Source organism: Vipera berus, assembly GCF_964194415.1.
Source record: "Vipera berus genome assembly, chromosome: 5".
In the NCBI taxonomy this organism is placed as follows: Eukaryota; Metazoa; Chordata; class Lepidosauria; order Squamata; family Viperidae; genus Vipera; species Vipera berus.
The window spans coordinates 1,315,300-1,331,768 of record NC_138207.1 but is presented as its reverse complement, the minus strand read 5'-3'; the positions used below and the strand labels follow the sequence as shown (position 1 = coordinate 1,331,768).

General features: G+C 45.8%; 1 protein-coding gene across 1 annotated transcript; it reads left to right on the top strand.

The window, feature by feature from the left end:
- Positions 1-3,182: 3,182 nt before the first annotated feature.
- On the top strand, positions 3,183-15,885 carry OSTN (osteocrin; the record flags this gene model as incomplete). Its single annotated transcript, XM_081329003.1, has 5 exons — positions 3,183-3,233; positions 4,372-4,467; positions 6,878-7,089; positions 13,995-14,088; positions 15,662-15,885. The coding sequence occupies 4 exons, from the start codon at positions 3,183-3,185 to the stop codon at positions 14,077-14,079; spliced, it is 444 nt and encodes a 147-aa protein (XP_081185129.1). The 3' UTR covers positions 14,080-14,088; positions 15,662-15,885.
- Positions 15,886-16,469: the final 584 nt, after the last annotated feature.

Below are 16,469 nucleotides of genomic sequence, written 5' to 3'. Positions count from 1 at the left end.
ATATAAGGATATTATGTATATAAGAATATTATATACACAAAAATATTATACCTCTATCTCTATCTCTATCTCTATCTCTATCTTGACTGTTTTGAACACCTTGCCGGCCCAAATACAGGCCAAATCTTTTCTTGCCTGTATCAGCCCAAACTCAGGCCGTCCACAGGCGGTAGTCGCAACTGCGACAATCATTATTTGCATAATTTTTTGGATTGCTAACAAAGAATTAAAGGGAGACTGATATAGCCATTTTCAACTTATTTGTTCTCATCAGTCAGCCACACCCTTCTGAGATTTGAACCTGGGCTGATTGCACATTAGGCAGTTGTTTTAACCTCTAGGCCCAGGTTCTTTCTCACTTTGTCAGCTGCATCGGGGAGGGAAGAGGCAAGGGAGATATGTCTTGAGTGTTTTGAACACCTTGCCGGACCAAATACGGGCCAAATCTTTTTTTGCCTGTATCAGCCCAAACTCAGGCCGTCCACAGGCGGTAGATTCTGAGATTCGAACCTGGGCCTAGAGGTTAAAACAACTGCCTAATGTGCAATCAGCCCAGGTTCGAATCTCAGAAGGGTGTGGCTGACTGATGAGAACAAATAAGTTTGAAATGGCTATATCAGTCTCCCTTTAATTCTTTGTTAGCAATCCAAAAAATTATGCAAATATCTATATCTATATCTATAACTATATCTATATCTATATCTATAAGAAATAACTATATCTCTGCAGAAATAGAGCACAACAATGATGAAAACTTGTCTTGAATGCATTTGGGTCAATATAAAAGGGGTGGGGGTGGGAAATGACATTGCCATAGGTGTATACTATAGGCCACCCAACCAAACAGAGGAAATAGATGAGCTTTTTGCTAGTCAGCTAACTAACTAACTGTAGGAAGCACATCACCATAGTAATGGGGGACTTTAATTACCCTGACATCAACTGGGAGACAAACTCTGCACCAAGTGGAAGATCAAACAGATTCCTGACAAACCTAGCAGACAACTTTGTCTCCCAAAAAGTAGAGAAGGGAACTGGGGGATCAGCCATATTGGATTTAATTCTCACAAACAGAGATGAAATGATAGAAGGTGTCGAAGCCACAGGAACCTTGGGGGGAAGTGATCATGCAATATTGGAATTCAACATTCTGGAGGCACAAGCAATAGAACACAGCCAAACTAGAGTCTTGGACTTCAAGTGAGCTAATTTCAATAAACTCAGAGAGAGCTTGGGAAGGATTCCATGGATGAGAATCCTAAAGGGGAAAACAACTCAAGAAGCTTGGGAAATTTTGAAAAGCGAGATAATAAAAGCCCAGTCTAGCACAATACCAACAAAGAAGAAAAAATAACAGCTCTCCAAAGAAACCAGCGTTGCCGCATAAAGAACTCTCTGATAAACTGAAAGGCAAAAAGGACAAGTATAAAAAGTGGAAAGAGGGGCACATAGCTAAGGCAGGATATCAGCAAATAGCCTGAGGAGAGCTAAGGCTCAAAATGAACTAAGGCTTGTGACAAAAGTTAAAAATAACAACAACAAAAAAGCGTCTTTCAACATATGTAAAAACAAGAAAAAGGTCAAGGAAATGATTGGTCCATTAGTGGGAGAAAGTGGCAAGCAACAGGGAGAAAGCAGAACTACTCAACTCGTTTTTTGCACCCGTCTTTACACAAAGGACAAAAACAGTCCAACGTAACAAAACTCTTCTTTGGGGCAGCCCCTCAAATATTGGAAGACTGCTATCAGGTCACCCCTCGTCCTTCTCTTCATTAAACTAATACCCAATTCCTGCAGTCGTTCTTCGTATGTTTTAGCCTCCAGTCCCCTAATCATCTTTGTTGCTCTTCTCTGACTCCGTCTCTGATCTAAGCTTATACAAACTGACTTCTGTTCCAAAGCCAGGGTTGAAAACAGGCTCTCCTGATCTTGTGGCTGAGCTGAGCATCCTTGGGACCTTGCTGAGAAAATAAAAAAGAGTTATTAATTTTAAGAAGGATCCAGGAGTAAAAACCAAGCAAACTTGTAGTCTGGCAGCATTTGCGTTGTCAGTGGAAGAGGATTTGTGAAGCTTCTGTTTGTATTGTAAAAGCTTTTCCGGAATCTTTGGGCACAAAGCTTGTCCTCCCTAATCTTTTCTGCGCACTGCAGACTCAAATCAGGATTTTAAAAAATAACACACACACACACACACCTGCTTTTTCCCCCTGCTAAAAAAAGAACTTGTTCCTACTCAACCTCGCTTTTTCGCCTAGCTTATCATGCATGTGGGAAGAAGGTCCAGAATCTGCAAAGAGTAAAACAGCCCCACTCAGTTCTGACTAAGCTTTAAAATCGCATCAGATGGGGAGAGGAATTTGGTCTCCCATTATGCAAACACATCTGTGCAGTGGATATAGAGAGGGGTGCACAAAGCTGTCAATCTGTCTTTCTCCTTAAAGGACCTAGGACAACAAGACTTCAGCTTAAGCCCAAGACCCGGGAGAGCCAAGGTCCTAAAAAAGGCATTAAAAAGTTCTCCAAATGGTAAAGATTTATTGGGGACGGAATCCTTGATTGATTTTGCTATTTTAAATATCCCCAGCTCAGGGGTCCTTGATGCCCTCTGAGCTTGGTGGTGTTTCTTGCAGACATTTCATTACCCAACTAGGTAATATTATCAGTGCTAGAAGAGAGAGGGGTTTGCACAATGGAGGAAGGAGGAGGAGGAGGAGGAGGAGGAGGAGGAGGAGGAGCAGGAAGACTGTGGGGTCCTTCGTGTTCTCTGATCTTGGTGGTGTTTCTTGCAGACATTTCATTACCCAACTAGGTAATATCATCAGTGCTAGAAGAGAGAGGGGTTTGCACAATGGAGGGAGGAGGAGGAGGAGGAGGAGGAGGAGGAGGAGGAGGAGCAGGAAGACTGTGGGGTCCTTCGTGTTCTCTGATCTTGGTGGTGTTTCTTGCAGACATTTCATTACCCAACTAGGTAACATCATCAGTGCTAGAAGGGAGGGGGCTTTGCAGAGAGGAGGAGGAGGAGGACCGTGGGGTCCTTGGTGCTCTCTGAGCTTGGTGGTTTCCTTACAGACGTTTCATGACCCAACTAAGTAACTAAGGACGTATCCCTGAGCTACAGATATTCCCTTCTATCGAATCCGAACTGAGCCTGGGATAAATCAGCCCAGCTGCTGAACACAGAGATGGGGTCAGAGTCAGACACACCGTTGCAGAATCACAACAGGGCAGATCTGGTGAGCTTCTGATCAGCCAAGTCAGTTGGGGAAGGCGGGTTCAATTCACAACCGTGGGACTCACTTCTCCAACCGCAGCGATTCACTTAACAACCGTGGTAAGGAAGGTTGTAAAATGGGCTTACCTAACAAACGTAAGAACGTACAACAGAGAATAATAAGAGTTGCAACGGATTTTGGAGGTCTTCTGTTGGTTAGGAAAGTGTGAGCTTTGCATTTTGGCACTTCTGCAGTAACAAGGAAATGGGAAGGAAGTTGCCTCCTCTACCACACCATGTTCTTTCTCTAATGTCGTAGTGCTATTATCCACATCTGAAAGAGAAAGACCAGTAAAATTGTGTATTTTCTGGAACAGGAAAATGCTTCATTTTCTGTTTGGCAGGAAAAAGGGGACATTTTCCAATTTTGGCGGGCCAAAATGTCTAAATTGGGCTTGTGCAGCAAGGTTTTGAAATGAGCGTCTTCTTTCCTGTTATTTTGTGGATTTGTGTGTGAATTTTCACACCATTCCTTGGACCTTTAACCAGGGAGAATGAAAGCCAATGAAATGGCCTTCCTGGGGCTTCAATGCAGCGGTCAGAGAGCACGGGCGCCACCTGGTGGTGAATTGGAGCACAGCAGTTTTCACAACTACCTTTACCTTTCCTGGCCCAGAAATGGGCGCATGTTAAAAATAATTATTTTAAAAATAATAATAATAATTTTTATTATTTAGAAAATTAAAAATGCAAATGTATAAGATTTTTTTTTTTAAGAAACAGAAGAAAAGATTGAAAAAATGAGCATTAAAAAAGAAAAAAAGTCTAGTCCTCCTCCATGTCTCTCTCTCTCTCTTTCTTTCTTTCTTTCTTTCTTTCTTTCTTTCTTTCTTTCTTTCTTTCTTCCTTCCTTCCTTCCTTCCTTCCTTCCTTCCTTCCTTCCTTCCTTCCTTCCTTCTTTCTTTCTTTCTTTCTTTCTTTCTTTCTTTCTTTCTTTCTTTCTTTCTTTCTTTCTTTCTTTCTTTCTTTTTTTTAAATGCATTCTAAAATATCTTGCGCCCTCCTGGAAAAACCCAGGCTGGGCATCCCCTAGCAACACCTTCCTGCAAATTTAAGAAATGAACTGTTTTTGGTTGGTTCTTTTGTTTTGTTTTTTGCAGATGCTGGCCTGCCGGCAGACAGCAGGATACCTCATCCTGACCCTTCTGCTCCTCTGGCAGCCCAGGAGAGCCTTCCAGGCACAGAGCATTCAAGAGGTGAGGGCGGTGGGGTTGGTGGTTGAGCTGGACCCTCTGCCAGTAGCTGGCCAAGATCACTGGGTGGTGACATGCCCTGTCCTGTGGCTTTCTTGCTTGGGGTGCCCTCTTGTGGTCAGAGTTTCTCCCCCTGTCAAACTTTCCAGAGTTTTCAGATATGTTCATGTGCATTAATGGAAAAGATCTTGAGGGGCGGAGGAAGAGGAAATAGCAAGGGAGCAGTCAGATAAGAGGCAGCTGAGCCCTCATTTGCATAATGGGTGGGGCAAGAGGCTTAGGAAGGACCCTAGTTTCTCAGGCTGTAAAGGAGACGGTGGGGGAATCTGTAGTTCCAAACTTACAAGATGGTGTTCATGTAGCTTTAGAGAACCGTCACACAAGAGACGGCTTAGCCCTCAGCTGTGTAACGGGTGGAGAAAAAAGGCCCAGAAGGGACCCTCCCTGCTTTTTCAGGCTGTAAAAGAGACGGTGGGAGATTTAGACCTTCAGACATGCAAGATTGTGTTCATGTAGCTTAAGGGAACAGTCAGATAAGAGGCAGCTTAGCCCTCAGCTGCATAATGGGTGGAGAAAAGAGGATCAAAAGGGACTCTTCCTAGTTTCTCAGGCTCCAAAGGGGACAGTGGGGGATTTGTATTTTCAGACTTACAAGATTGTGTTCATGTAGCTTTAGGGACCAGTCAGATAAGAGGCAGCTGAGCCCTCATTGGCATAATGGGTGGGGCAAGAGGCTTAGGAGGGACCCTAGTTTCTCAGGCTGTAAAAGAGACGGTGGCGGACGTGTACTTTCGGACTTGCTCTCCAGGTACTGAGGTAATGATTCCCAACAAAAAAAGCACAGCTGAGACTTTCTGATCTCTAATGCAAAACTTTATTGAGCACACCATTTCAGCACAGATGAGTAGAAAACCAGCTCTGGTTACTTGGTGCCTAAAGCAGTAGATTAAAGCTTAGAATCTCCCTTCCCCCCTATTAGTGCAGGTCACATTATCCAGTAAGTGTGTCAAACCGTTGTTATGAGAGGATGTTTCAGTTTTCAGTAAAGAGTTTCTTGGACAACTTTGATTCTCACGGCTCAGCAGCTCAACGTCTGAAGCCTGCATTCCGTTCTTCCCCCGCCCCCTCCCCCCAAGTCTGTAGGCAAGCTAAGAAGCAAAAATGGAGGCAGTGATGTAAGCATTCTTCGTAGCTTGACACTTGGAAGATTCTGTTCAGGTGGCTTCAGGGAACAGTCAGATAAGAGAGCACATAGCCCTCAGCTGCGTAATGGGTAGAAAAAAGAGGCTTGGAAGGTACCTTCCGTAGTTTCCTCAGGCTGTAAAAGAGACGGTGTAGGATTTGTACTTTCAGACTTGCAAGATTCTGTTAATGCAGCTTTGACAAAAAAAAAAGCAGAATTATGCCAAGGCAATGATTTAACAGCTAACCAGCTTATGTAATGTAAGATGTAAAATGTAATGATGGGAATGACTCAGCAGGGTCTGTGTCTCTTTAAGAGCCTGTGTATAAAAGGGAAGGGTCCACTGATGTTTGGTTCTCTTCCATTTCCTGCCATAACTGTGGTGTGTTGGATCCTGCTGTGTTGGCACATGTATGTATATTGTTCCTGGTGCATGATACTGTAGATAGTGTAAGCTAAACCACCATTTAATATAAACCACTGTTTACTGTGTTTACCCCTGAGTTATCTCGTGCGATAAGACTGTGCACGCAATTACCTGTCTGGTAGATTGACATCACGCTGGCCTCACTCAGGGCCAAAATAATTTGGTGAAGATGGTGGGAAGCCAAAAAAACATCTCGTCAACCGTCTGACTAGCGAATCCAACATTGAAGAGACTCTACTGTCTTGAGGTGCCATAACAGACAATCTTTATTGAATACACATGCCGGCACTGAAGAGGCAAAATCAAGTCTAGTTTTCCTGCGCAAAACTCTGGTTCGTTAACGATGGCTTTTGATAACCCTGAACCCACCATGAGTTCACCTTGTTCAATCAAAGCCTTTCTGTCTGTTATGGGAAGGGTCCACTTCTCCGACAGCCACCTGCTTTTGATGACCTTGGGTCTCATGGTCCGTGGATGGCTTCTTGAATCTCCCCAGCCTTTCCCTCCACCAACACCCCTGTTTCTTTGGCAAGTTGAGTAGCAACAGAGGTTGGCAAGCATCTTAGCCATTCAACCTTGCCACACCCACAGGGGTTCTAAATCCTAAGCTCTGCTGGCTAGGGAATTCTGGGAGTTGAAGTCCGTAAGTCTTAAAGTTGCCAAGTTTGGAGACTTCTGGATTACACACAACCGTTCGTCGTATGTTTTCCAGGAGAAGCCCGCCAGATCTTTAGGCTGGAGAGCGTGATGCCTTCTGCCTAGGTAACCATTGTCCCTCACTCCCGTCTTCTTTTATGTCACAGCAGCCCCTGGATCCCGCCCCCGCCCCTGGCCCAGGACGGCTTCCTCCATCCAGGGAAGAGAAGTCCACGACTGACCTGGTGGCCAAAATGTTACTCCTGAACGAGCTGGTGTCCTTGGAGAACGACGTCTTTGAGACCAAGAAGAAGAGGGGCTTCAGTGGCTTTGGCTCACCCCTCGACAGACTCTCAAAGGGCCTGAAGACCAAGCAGAGGTGGGTGACCCCAAAAGTTCTCCTGCTTCTTCGCCCTCGCCGTTCTTGGGGTGGTGACGATGATCGTGAAGATGGTCCCCATTGTTGTGTCCGACTCTTGGCACTTCTGCAGGCCTCGTGGTCTCTCCTCATCTTCCACTCTTGCTTCTTTGAATTGTTCTATGCTCTGGCTGGGTGTCAACTTTAAAAAAAAAAGAATTGTATTGGATTTTATAGGATTAGGAAAAAATTAGGGTCGGGACTGGGGTTGGGATTAGGACAGGGTTGGGGTCAACATTGGGGTTATCCCCCAGTAACGTTTTCAATATTTAGCAAACAGAATATTGTCTGGGTACATATATTTTGTTGTTGTTGTTGTTAGTTGCGAAGTCGTGTCCGACCCATCGCGACCCTATGGACAATGTTCCTCCAGGCCTTCCTGTCCTCTACCATCTTCTGAAGTCCATCTAAGCTCACGCCTCCTGCTTCAATGATTCCATCCAGCCACCTCATTCTCTGTCGTCCCCTTCTTCTATTGCCCTCCATCTTTCCCAGCATTAGGCTCTTCTCCAGTGAGTCCTTCCTTCTCATTAGGTGGCCAAAGTATTTGAGTTTTAGCTTCAGGATCTCGCCTTCTAAAGAGCAGTCAGGGTTGATCTCCTCTAGGACTGACCGGTTTGATCGCCTTGCAGTCCAAGGAACTCGCAGGAGTCTTCTCCAGCACCAGAGTTCAAAGGCTTCAATTCTTTGGCGCTCAGCCTTTCTTATGGTCCTTTCACTGCCATACATTGCAACTGGGAAGACCATAGCCTTGACTATACGCACTTTTGTTGACAGGGTGATGTCTCTGCTTTTTAGTGTGCTGTTTAGATTTGCCATGGCTTTCCTCCCCAGGAGCAAGCGTCTTTTAATTTCTTGGCTACAGTCCCCATCTGCAGTGATCTTGGAGCCCAGGAAAATAAAATCTGTCACTCCCTCCATTTCTTCCCCATCTATTTGCCAGGAATTGAGAGGGCCAGATGCCATGATCTTGGTTTTCTTAATGTTTAGTTTCAACCCAAGTTTTGCACTCTCCTTCTTCACCCGCAACAAGAGGCTCTTTAGTTCCTCTTCACTTTCTGCCATTAGAGTGGTATCATCTGCATATCTTAGGTTGTTGATGTTTCTTCCGGCAATCTTAATTCCAACTTTTGATTCATCTAGCCCTGACTTTCTCATGATGTGCTCTGCATATAAGTTAAATAGGCAAGGCGACAGTATACAGCCTTGCCGGACTCCTTTCCCAATTTTGAACCAATCAGTGGTTCCGTGTCCAGTTCTCACTGTTGCTTCTTGGCCCGCATATAGATTTCTCAAGAGACAAATAAGATGGTCTGGTATGCCCATCTCTTTAAGGACTTGCCACAGTTTGTTATGATCCACACAATCAAAGAGTTCGACCCTGTTTCCCCTGATGATGTGGACAGGATCATGGGGAGACTGAGCACCACCACCTGTTTGTTGGATCCGTGCCCCTCCTGGCTAGCTTATGCGGCTCGGGAGGGAACACGAGGCTGGTTCCATGCAGTAATAACTGCTTCTTTGAAGGAGGGTGTCTTCCCTGCCGCCTTGAAGGAGGCGGTGGTGAGGCCCCTTCTCAAGAAGCCTGCTTTGGACCCGGCTGTTTTAAACAACTATCGTCCAGTCTCCAACCTTCGCTTTCTGGCGAAGGTTGTTGAGAGTGTGGTGGCGCATCAGCTCCCTCTGTTCCTGGAGGAAACTGATTATCTGGACCCGTACCAATCGGGCTTCAGGCCCGGACACAGCACGGAGACGGCATTGGTCGCGCTGGTGAATGATCTCTGGAGGGCTAGGGACAGGGGTTGCTCCTCTGTCCTGGTCCTATTAGATCTCTCAGCGGCTTTCGATACCATCGACCATGGTATCCTGCTGCGGCGTCTCAGGGGGTTGGGAGTGGGAGGCACCGTTCTACGGTGGTTCTCCTCCTACCTCCAGGGCCGCTCGCAGTCGGTGTTGACAGGAGGGCAGAGATCCGCCCCGAGGTCTCTCATTTGTGGAGTTCCTCAGGGGTCGGTCCTCTCGCCTCTCCTGTTCAACATCTATATGAAGCCGCTGGGCGAGATCATTCGTGGTTTCGGGGTGGGGTATCACCAGTACGCTGATGATACCCAACTTTTTCTTTCCACCCCGAACCAACCCAGCGATGCCCTCTCCGTGATGTCCCGGTGCCTGGAGGCGGTTCAGGTCTGGATGGGGAGAAACAGGCTTCGTCTCAATCCCGCCAAGACTGAGTGGCTGTGCATATCGGCATCTCGGGTTAACCAACTTATTCCACCTCTAACGATGGGGGGTGAGGTGTTACCCCCCGTTGATAGGGCTCGCAACTTGGGCGTCCTCCTGGACTCACGGCTCAATTTTGAAGACCACATAGGAGCCGTGACCAGGGGGGCTTTTGCACAGGTTCGCCTGGTGCGCCAGTTGCGTCCCTATCTGGACCGAGACGCCCTACGCACAGTTACTCATGCGCTTGTTACCTCCCGTCTGGACTACTGTAACGCTCTCTACATGGGGCTGCCCTTGAAGACCACTCGGAGGCTTCAACTGGTGCAGAATGCGGCCGCGCGAGTTGTAATGGGGGTCTCCCGATACTCCCATGTAACACCTCTACTCCGTGAGCTGCATTGGCTTCCGGTTGCCCTCCGGGTGAAATTCAAGGTGCTGGTTATTACCTATAAAGCCCTACATGGCCTGGGTCCGGGCTATTTGAGGGAACACCTGCTGCCGGCATCAAACGCCCTTCGCCCAGTGCGCTCCCACAGGGAGGGTCTGCTCAGGGTTCTGCCGGTGAGAGATTGCCGGCGGGTGACACCCAGGGATAGGGCCTTCTCAGTGGGGGCGCCTGCCCTCTGGAACCAGCTGCCGGTGGAGCTGAGGACTGCCCCCGACCTCCGATCATTCCGCCGGGGCCTGAAGACCTGGCTCTTTGAGCTCTCGGGCCCAGGCTGAGGAGAAATTTTAATTGGGGTTTTAAGTATACAGGGTCAATTTAATATTTTTTAATTTGGTTTTTTAACTTTTGTATGGTGGATTTTTTAATTTCCTGTAAACCGCCCTGAGTCCTCAGGGAATAGGGCGGTATATAAATGTGAATAAATAAATAAATAAATAAAGGCTTTAGCATAGTCAATGAAGCAGAAGTAGATGTTTTTATGGAACTCTCTAGCTTTCTCCATGATCCAGCGTATGTTAGCAATTTGATCTCTAGTTCCTCTGCCTCTTCGAAATCCTGCCTGTACTTCTGGTAGTTCTCGATCCACATACTGCTGGAGTCTAGCTTGTAGAATTTTAAGCATAACTTTACTAGCATGAGAAATGAGCGCAATGGTGCGATAGTTTGAACATTCTTTGGCACTGCCTTTCTTTGGAATTGGAATGTAAACTGATCTTTTCCAATCCTGTGGCCACTGTTGAGTTTTCCAAATTTGCTGGCAAATTGAGTGTAGCACTTTTACATATATTTAGCTAACAATAATTAATATCATAATAGATAACAGTAATAAGTATGATCAGTTATCATAGACAGTATTAATTATTCAATGTATAGCATTCTTCTTACTAGTATGTATTCAAAATAACATATCACATTCCTTTCTCCCTAGTTCGTTTTCCTAACCATGGATAAAAATTATCCCATGTTCTAAAGTAAACTGAATCTGCTTTCTCTTTAATCTCTAAAGCCCATCTATCCATTTCTGCACGTTCTAAAGTTTTCTTGATTAGTACCTCTTCAGCTGGTAAGTCTTCATTTTTCCAATATTGGGCAAATACAATTCTCGCTGCTGTTAATACATGTAATGTTAAATGTTCGCTCTCCTTCTCGTAGTCAGCTCCTAATATTCCTAACAAAAACCGTTCTGGTTTGAATCCTATCTGTTTTTTAGTCATCTTTTTTCCAGCCAGACATGTATCTTAACCCAAAACCTTTTTTGCCTTAGGGCATGTCCACCAGATATGATAGGCTGGGTGTCATCTTTATGGGGTGTCCAGCCACCCTCTTTGGCGGTGTCAGGACCCACCCCAAACCACGTCTTAGGAAGACAAAATTCTTGGAGTCAAATCTATTCCAAAAAGAATCTTTACTATGACATGCTTGGTTGTAGGAACGAGACAGGACTTAATATTATTCCACGAAGTAAACCCTTATAAAGAGTTCCCGGTTTAACCCCCCTTAATCCCCATTTGGTCAGTCCCCCATCCTTTCTCTCGTATCATCCCTCTCATGGGAAAAAGGAACTTAGGACCCTTCATGTTTATTGCTCTCTTCCGTGACACAAGCCAGATGCTAGCCCCCCCCTTTTGTTTCCCCAGTTCAAAAGGCTTCTCCTTTCCTTTGAAATGCCTAATACCGGTTCAATACACATCCATTCTCTTCTCTTCGGGAGATGGCAGAATCCATGGAATAATGTTTGAAACATTCCATTTATGAATAGGATATAAATGGATTCTGACAGGCGGTCTGGTTCCCTTTTGCCACTCACCCTTCCCCACATTATGGCTTTCTCCAGCAAATTCCCCAGCGTGTCGTGGCTAAAATAAGTGAGACGCCGGTCTGGTTTGAGGTGGTTCCTGCCGGAAAAATGGAGTTGGTGAATTGGGAGATTGGTGGGAAGACCAGGCAAGAATGTCAACGGGGTTAAGATCCTGCTTTACAGCATGTATGTACAGGCAGACCCTGACTTACAACATTTCATTTAGTGGCCATTCAAAGTGACAACGGCCCTGGAAAAAGGGACTTATGACCGTTTTTCACACTTATGACCGTTGCAGCATCCCCGCGGTCACGTGATCAAAATTCAGGGGCTTGGCGGCTGCTTCATATTTATTTTTTAAAATATATTTTATTAATTTTTATAGGATTAGGGGTAGGATTAGGGTTAGGGTTAGGGTTGGGGTTAGGGTTAGGAATTTTTTAAAATGACATTCTTGATATTTAGCAAAGGGCGTGTTGTCTGGGTTCATGTATTTAAAAAACAGTGAAGAATAATTAATTTCTGTATTATCATAAACAATATGTTAGTTAATCGCTCAATACAATGAATTTTTAGACATTGGCATGAAAGTGACTGGGAAATGGCAAAGAATGCGATTGAAGGTAAGGTTATATAAATGCCCGTGTCATGGGGGAAAAAATGATGACTATAAATGGTGCCCAAATATTGGGAAATGGTCATTCTTGGTGTGAATAGAAAAAATAAATGGCATTACTGGAAAAGGAGCCGTTAAGAGCAGAAAATGCTTTAGTGATGGAGTGGCTGTGCAATTGGCCTAGTAGTGTGGCTGTGAAGGCTGACGCTGCGCCCGACAATCGGAGGGAAATGGGGATTGTTGTGCAGTTCAAAGAGAGGGGAGGCCAGAATGAATGCGGAAAAAAAAGAAAAGGGGCAGTTATATTCGGGAAGGGGCTTAAAAATTCTGAAAGGAGACTAAAAGGTGAACGAATCTGGGAAGGCCAGATCTTTGTAAAGCCACGCAGGAAGCTTTGCTCCTTAGCAGCTCGCCGAGAAACAAACGAATTTCAGAAATGTTGTTTTGCCCGCTGCCCTTTTGCAAAAAAAAAGAAAGAAAGAAAACGAGCAGCACCAAAGGAACGGGAGTGGGCGATGGAGCGTTTTGTGCACATCTGGAGCAGGAGGTTGATTTCAGAAGGAGTTGAGAGCGGTGTCCGATGGAAGCAAAACGTTGGAGAATAAATGAAATTCCCTAAAGAGGGTTCAGTGGTAAAGCGGGAATAATAACAATAATAACAATAACAACAACAATAGATCCTTTGTTGGAACACATCGATGGATGGATAGATCTGGACCGTAAGCGGAGGGTCCTGGTGACATTAGAGGTGTGTTGGATGGGGGGATGAAAATAGGTGGGTTTTGGACACAAGTGGGGTTTGTAGGGAGCAGCAGGAGCAGGAGGACAACTGTGAGGTCCTTGGTGTTCTCTGAGCTTGACCATTTTCTTGCAGATGTTTCATGACCCAACTAGGCAACATCATCAGGGCTAGAAGCGAGGGGGGGTTGGGAAGAGGAGGAGGAGGAGGAAAAAGGAGGAGAAAAAGAAAGAAAGAAAGAAAGAAAGAAAGAAAGAAAGAAAGGAAGGAAGGAAGGAAGGAAGGAAGGAAGGAAGGAAGGAAGGAAGGAAGGAAGGAAGGAAGGAGGTGGGGGGATTGCAAAAAGGAGAAGATTAACCCCGCTCCGAGCACTGATGATGTTGCCTAGTTGGGTCATGAAAAGTCTGCAACAAAATGGTCAAGCTCAGAGACCATCAAGGACCCCACAATCCATCCTTCCTTCCTTCCTTCCTTCCTTCCTTCCTTCCTTCCTTCCTTCCTTCCTTCCTTCCTTCCTTCCTTCCTTCCTTCTGTTCTTTCTTTCTTTCTTTCTTTCTTTCTTTCTTTCTTTCTTTCTTTCTTTCTTTTCTTTCTTTCTCTCCTCCTCCTCCTCCTCCTCCTCCTCCTCCTCCTCCTCCTCCTCCTCCTCCTCCTCTTCCTCCTATCCACAAACCCCCCTCGCTTCTAGCCCTGATGATGTTGCCTAGAAGGGTCATGAAAAGTCTGCAACAAAATGGTCAAGCTCAGAGAGCATCAAGGACCCCACAATCCATCCTTCCTTCCTGTCACTGCACGTTTTCTCCTTTTTGCAAGCCCCCCCACCTCCCTCCCAGCACTGATGAAGTTGCCTAGTTGGGTCCTGAAACGTCTGCGAGAAAGCCACCCAGCCCAGAAAGCCCACCGTTCAACCCTCAGCCCCAGAGGTTCCCTTCCGCTGGCTGGCAGGGTGGCGGTGGGTGCGGCGGGGGTCCAGGCCAGGCCTGAAAGGAGCTCTCTCCCCCCCCTCCAGAGTCCCCTTCTTTGACTCCTCCCTTCCTTGCAGGAAAGTCGTGAAGGTGCCCAAGAAGCGTTTCGGGCTGCCTCTAGACCGGATCGGAGTGGATCGCCCGAGCAGCTCCAGAGGGTAGCAGAAGCCGGTAAGATCCGGGCAGGCGGAGCCGACGGAACTGTGCGCCACGGCATCCCCCCCCCCGCCCCACCTTCTCTGCCTCTTGTGGGATGCTGGGGATGGGGGAATGGGTGGGAGGAAGGACCAGATTCCCCCTTCCCTTCTCCGCCTTCCATTGGGGGGAAGTCTTGATCTCCTCCCCTGGACCCCCCCCCCGGTGGGCTTCAGAAGGCCTCCCGTGCGGGGCTTGGACTGGGAGGGGGGGGCGGGTGGATTCAGCTTGGAAGGCTGAGCTGGGACCTTGGGCGGAAAGGAAATTATTTTTTATTATTTTTTATTATTTATTTTTTTTATTAGTTTAGTTTAGTTTATTATTTTATTTTATTTTATTTTGTTATTTTATTATTCTATTCTATTTTACTTTATTCTCTTATTCTTTTATTTTATTCTTTTTTATTTATATTATTGTAATGTTTATTTTATTTATTACTTTATTTTTTTTTTATTTTTTTTTTATTATTTCATTTTCTGATTTTATTTTATTATTTTATTTTGTTTGTTACTTTTTTGTTTTTATATTTTATTTTATTTATTTTATTTTTTCTGATTTTATTTTATTATTCTATTCTAGTTTATTCTGTTCTATTTTACTTTATTCTCTTATTTTTTATTTTATTATTTATATCTTTTATTTATATTATTTTAATATTTTATTACTGTATTAATTTATTTTATTTTTTATTATTTTATTTATTTTTATTTTATTTTTTTATTCATTTTATTTTATTTTATTTTGTTATTTCATTTTCTGATTTCATTTTATTTTTATTTTTATTTATATCCCACCTTGATCATTTTTGCAAATAAGGTGGCGAGCATGCCTAATACTTCTGTCTCCTCCTATTTCCCCCACAACAGTCCTGTGAGGTGGCTTAGGCTGAGAGAGAAGGACTGGCCCAGCGGGCTTTTATTATCTAAGGCGAGACTAGCACTCACCGCCTCCTGGCGATTGGCCCAAAGTCCCCCAGCCGGCTTTCAGCGAAAGGAGGGAGCATTTGAACTCAGGGCCTCCCAGTTTCAAGCCCGCTGCCTTAAACCACCAGCCCAAACTGGCCCTCATTGACTTTAACCCAGATTTACCTGCTGAAGCTAAGGATCCTGGCCAAGATCCGGTGCAGCCCGGGAGATTCTGACTGCCAGACTCCTAGCCAAGATCGTGTCCTGCAGACTGGAGGCCCCGGATTCGGTTCCTGCCCAATCTGAAGATGGGCGGGGGGAAAAATCCCCTGCGTTGTCCCTTTTAATGGCGGGACAAAAGGGAGAAAGAATTAAACGCATCTGGAATATAGCCGTTTCTTAATTAATCCGGTTTCCTTGCAATGGTGTTTCTATGGAAACGAGCCTCGCTAAAGCTCTTTATCCCCACCCCGTTTGGGCAGTTGGGTTGTCGGGCCCCCTCAACTTCCAGATGCAGCCGCCCCCCCGGCAAATGCAGCCCCCCTACCCAAAAAGGGCAACTGGTCGGTTAGGAAATTTGCGCTCAGGGCTGGAAATCGGGAAAACTGCTCCTGATTCATTTTTCCTGACTTGCTTCCCTACAGAGTTCCAGGTTGAACCTGCCTCCTGAAGGTCCCCCCCCAGGCCTGGAGAAAGAGCTTCGGGGACCCTCCCCACTCCACCCTGCCCATTCCTTCCTGACGACTTTGCAATTAAGGGAAGCTTTTCCTAAACTGCTTCTGTGTAGTTCTCTCCCCCTAGTATTCCTGGCTCATTTTGTTCACTGGATCGCGCTGGTGTTCACTGACGCTCTGGCCTCCTGATAAACAGGCACAGAAAGGCTGTGTGTGTGTGTGTGTGTGTGTGTGTACACACATACTGTGTATAAGAAACGCATCGCATGCCATTAAAATAAAATAAAAGGATGGCTTCGGGAACTTGCAGGCTCCTGAACTGTTGTGACATGTTGATGTCCTTCTTACCGGACCGATTCACAAACTTCTGAGCACAGTTGTGGGGGGCTACAAAGCTCTTTCCCACCTCTTCACATGGGGGTGGGGTGGGGTGGGGTGGGTGGGTAGGGGATTCTGGGAAGCGAAGCCCACCCATCTTCCAACTGCCAAGGCTGAGAAACGCTGTGAGGTCCTGGTTGCTCTCTGAGCTGGGTGGTTTTCTTGCAGACGTTTCGTTACCAAACTTGGTAACATCAGTGCTAAAAGGGATGATCACGTTACCTAGGTGGATCATGAAACATCTGCAGGAAAACCAGACAGCAGCCAGGACTCCACAGTCCTCCCCCTCCCGTCCTCCTTCTCCTCCCTTCTAGCCCTGATGACGTTACCTAGTTGGGTCATGAAACGTCTGGAAGAAAAGCACCCAGCTCAGAAAGCAACAAGGACCCCACAGTCCTTC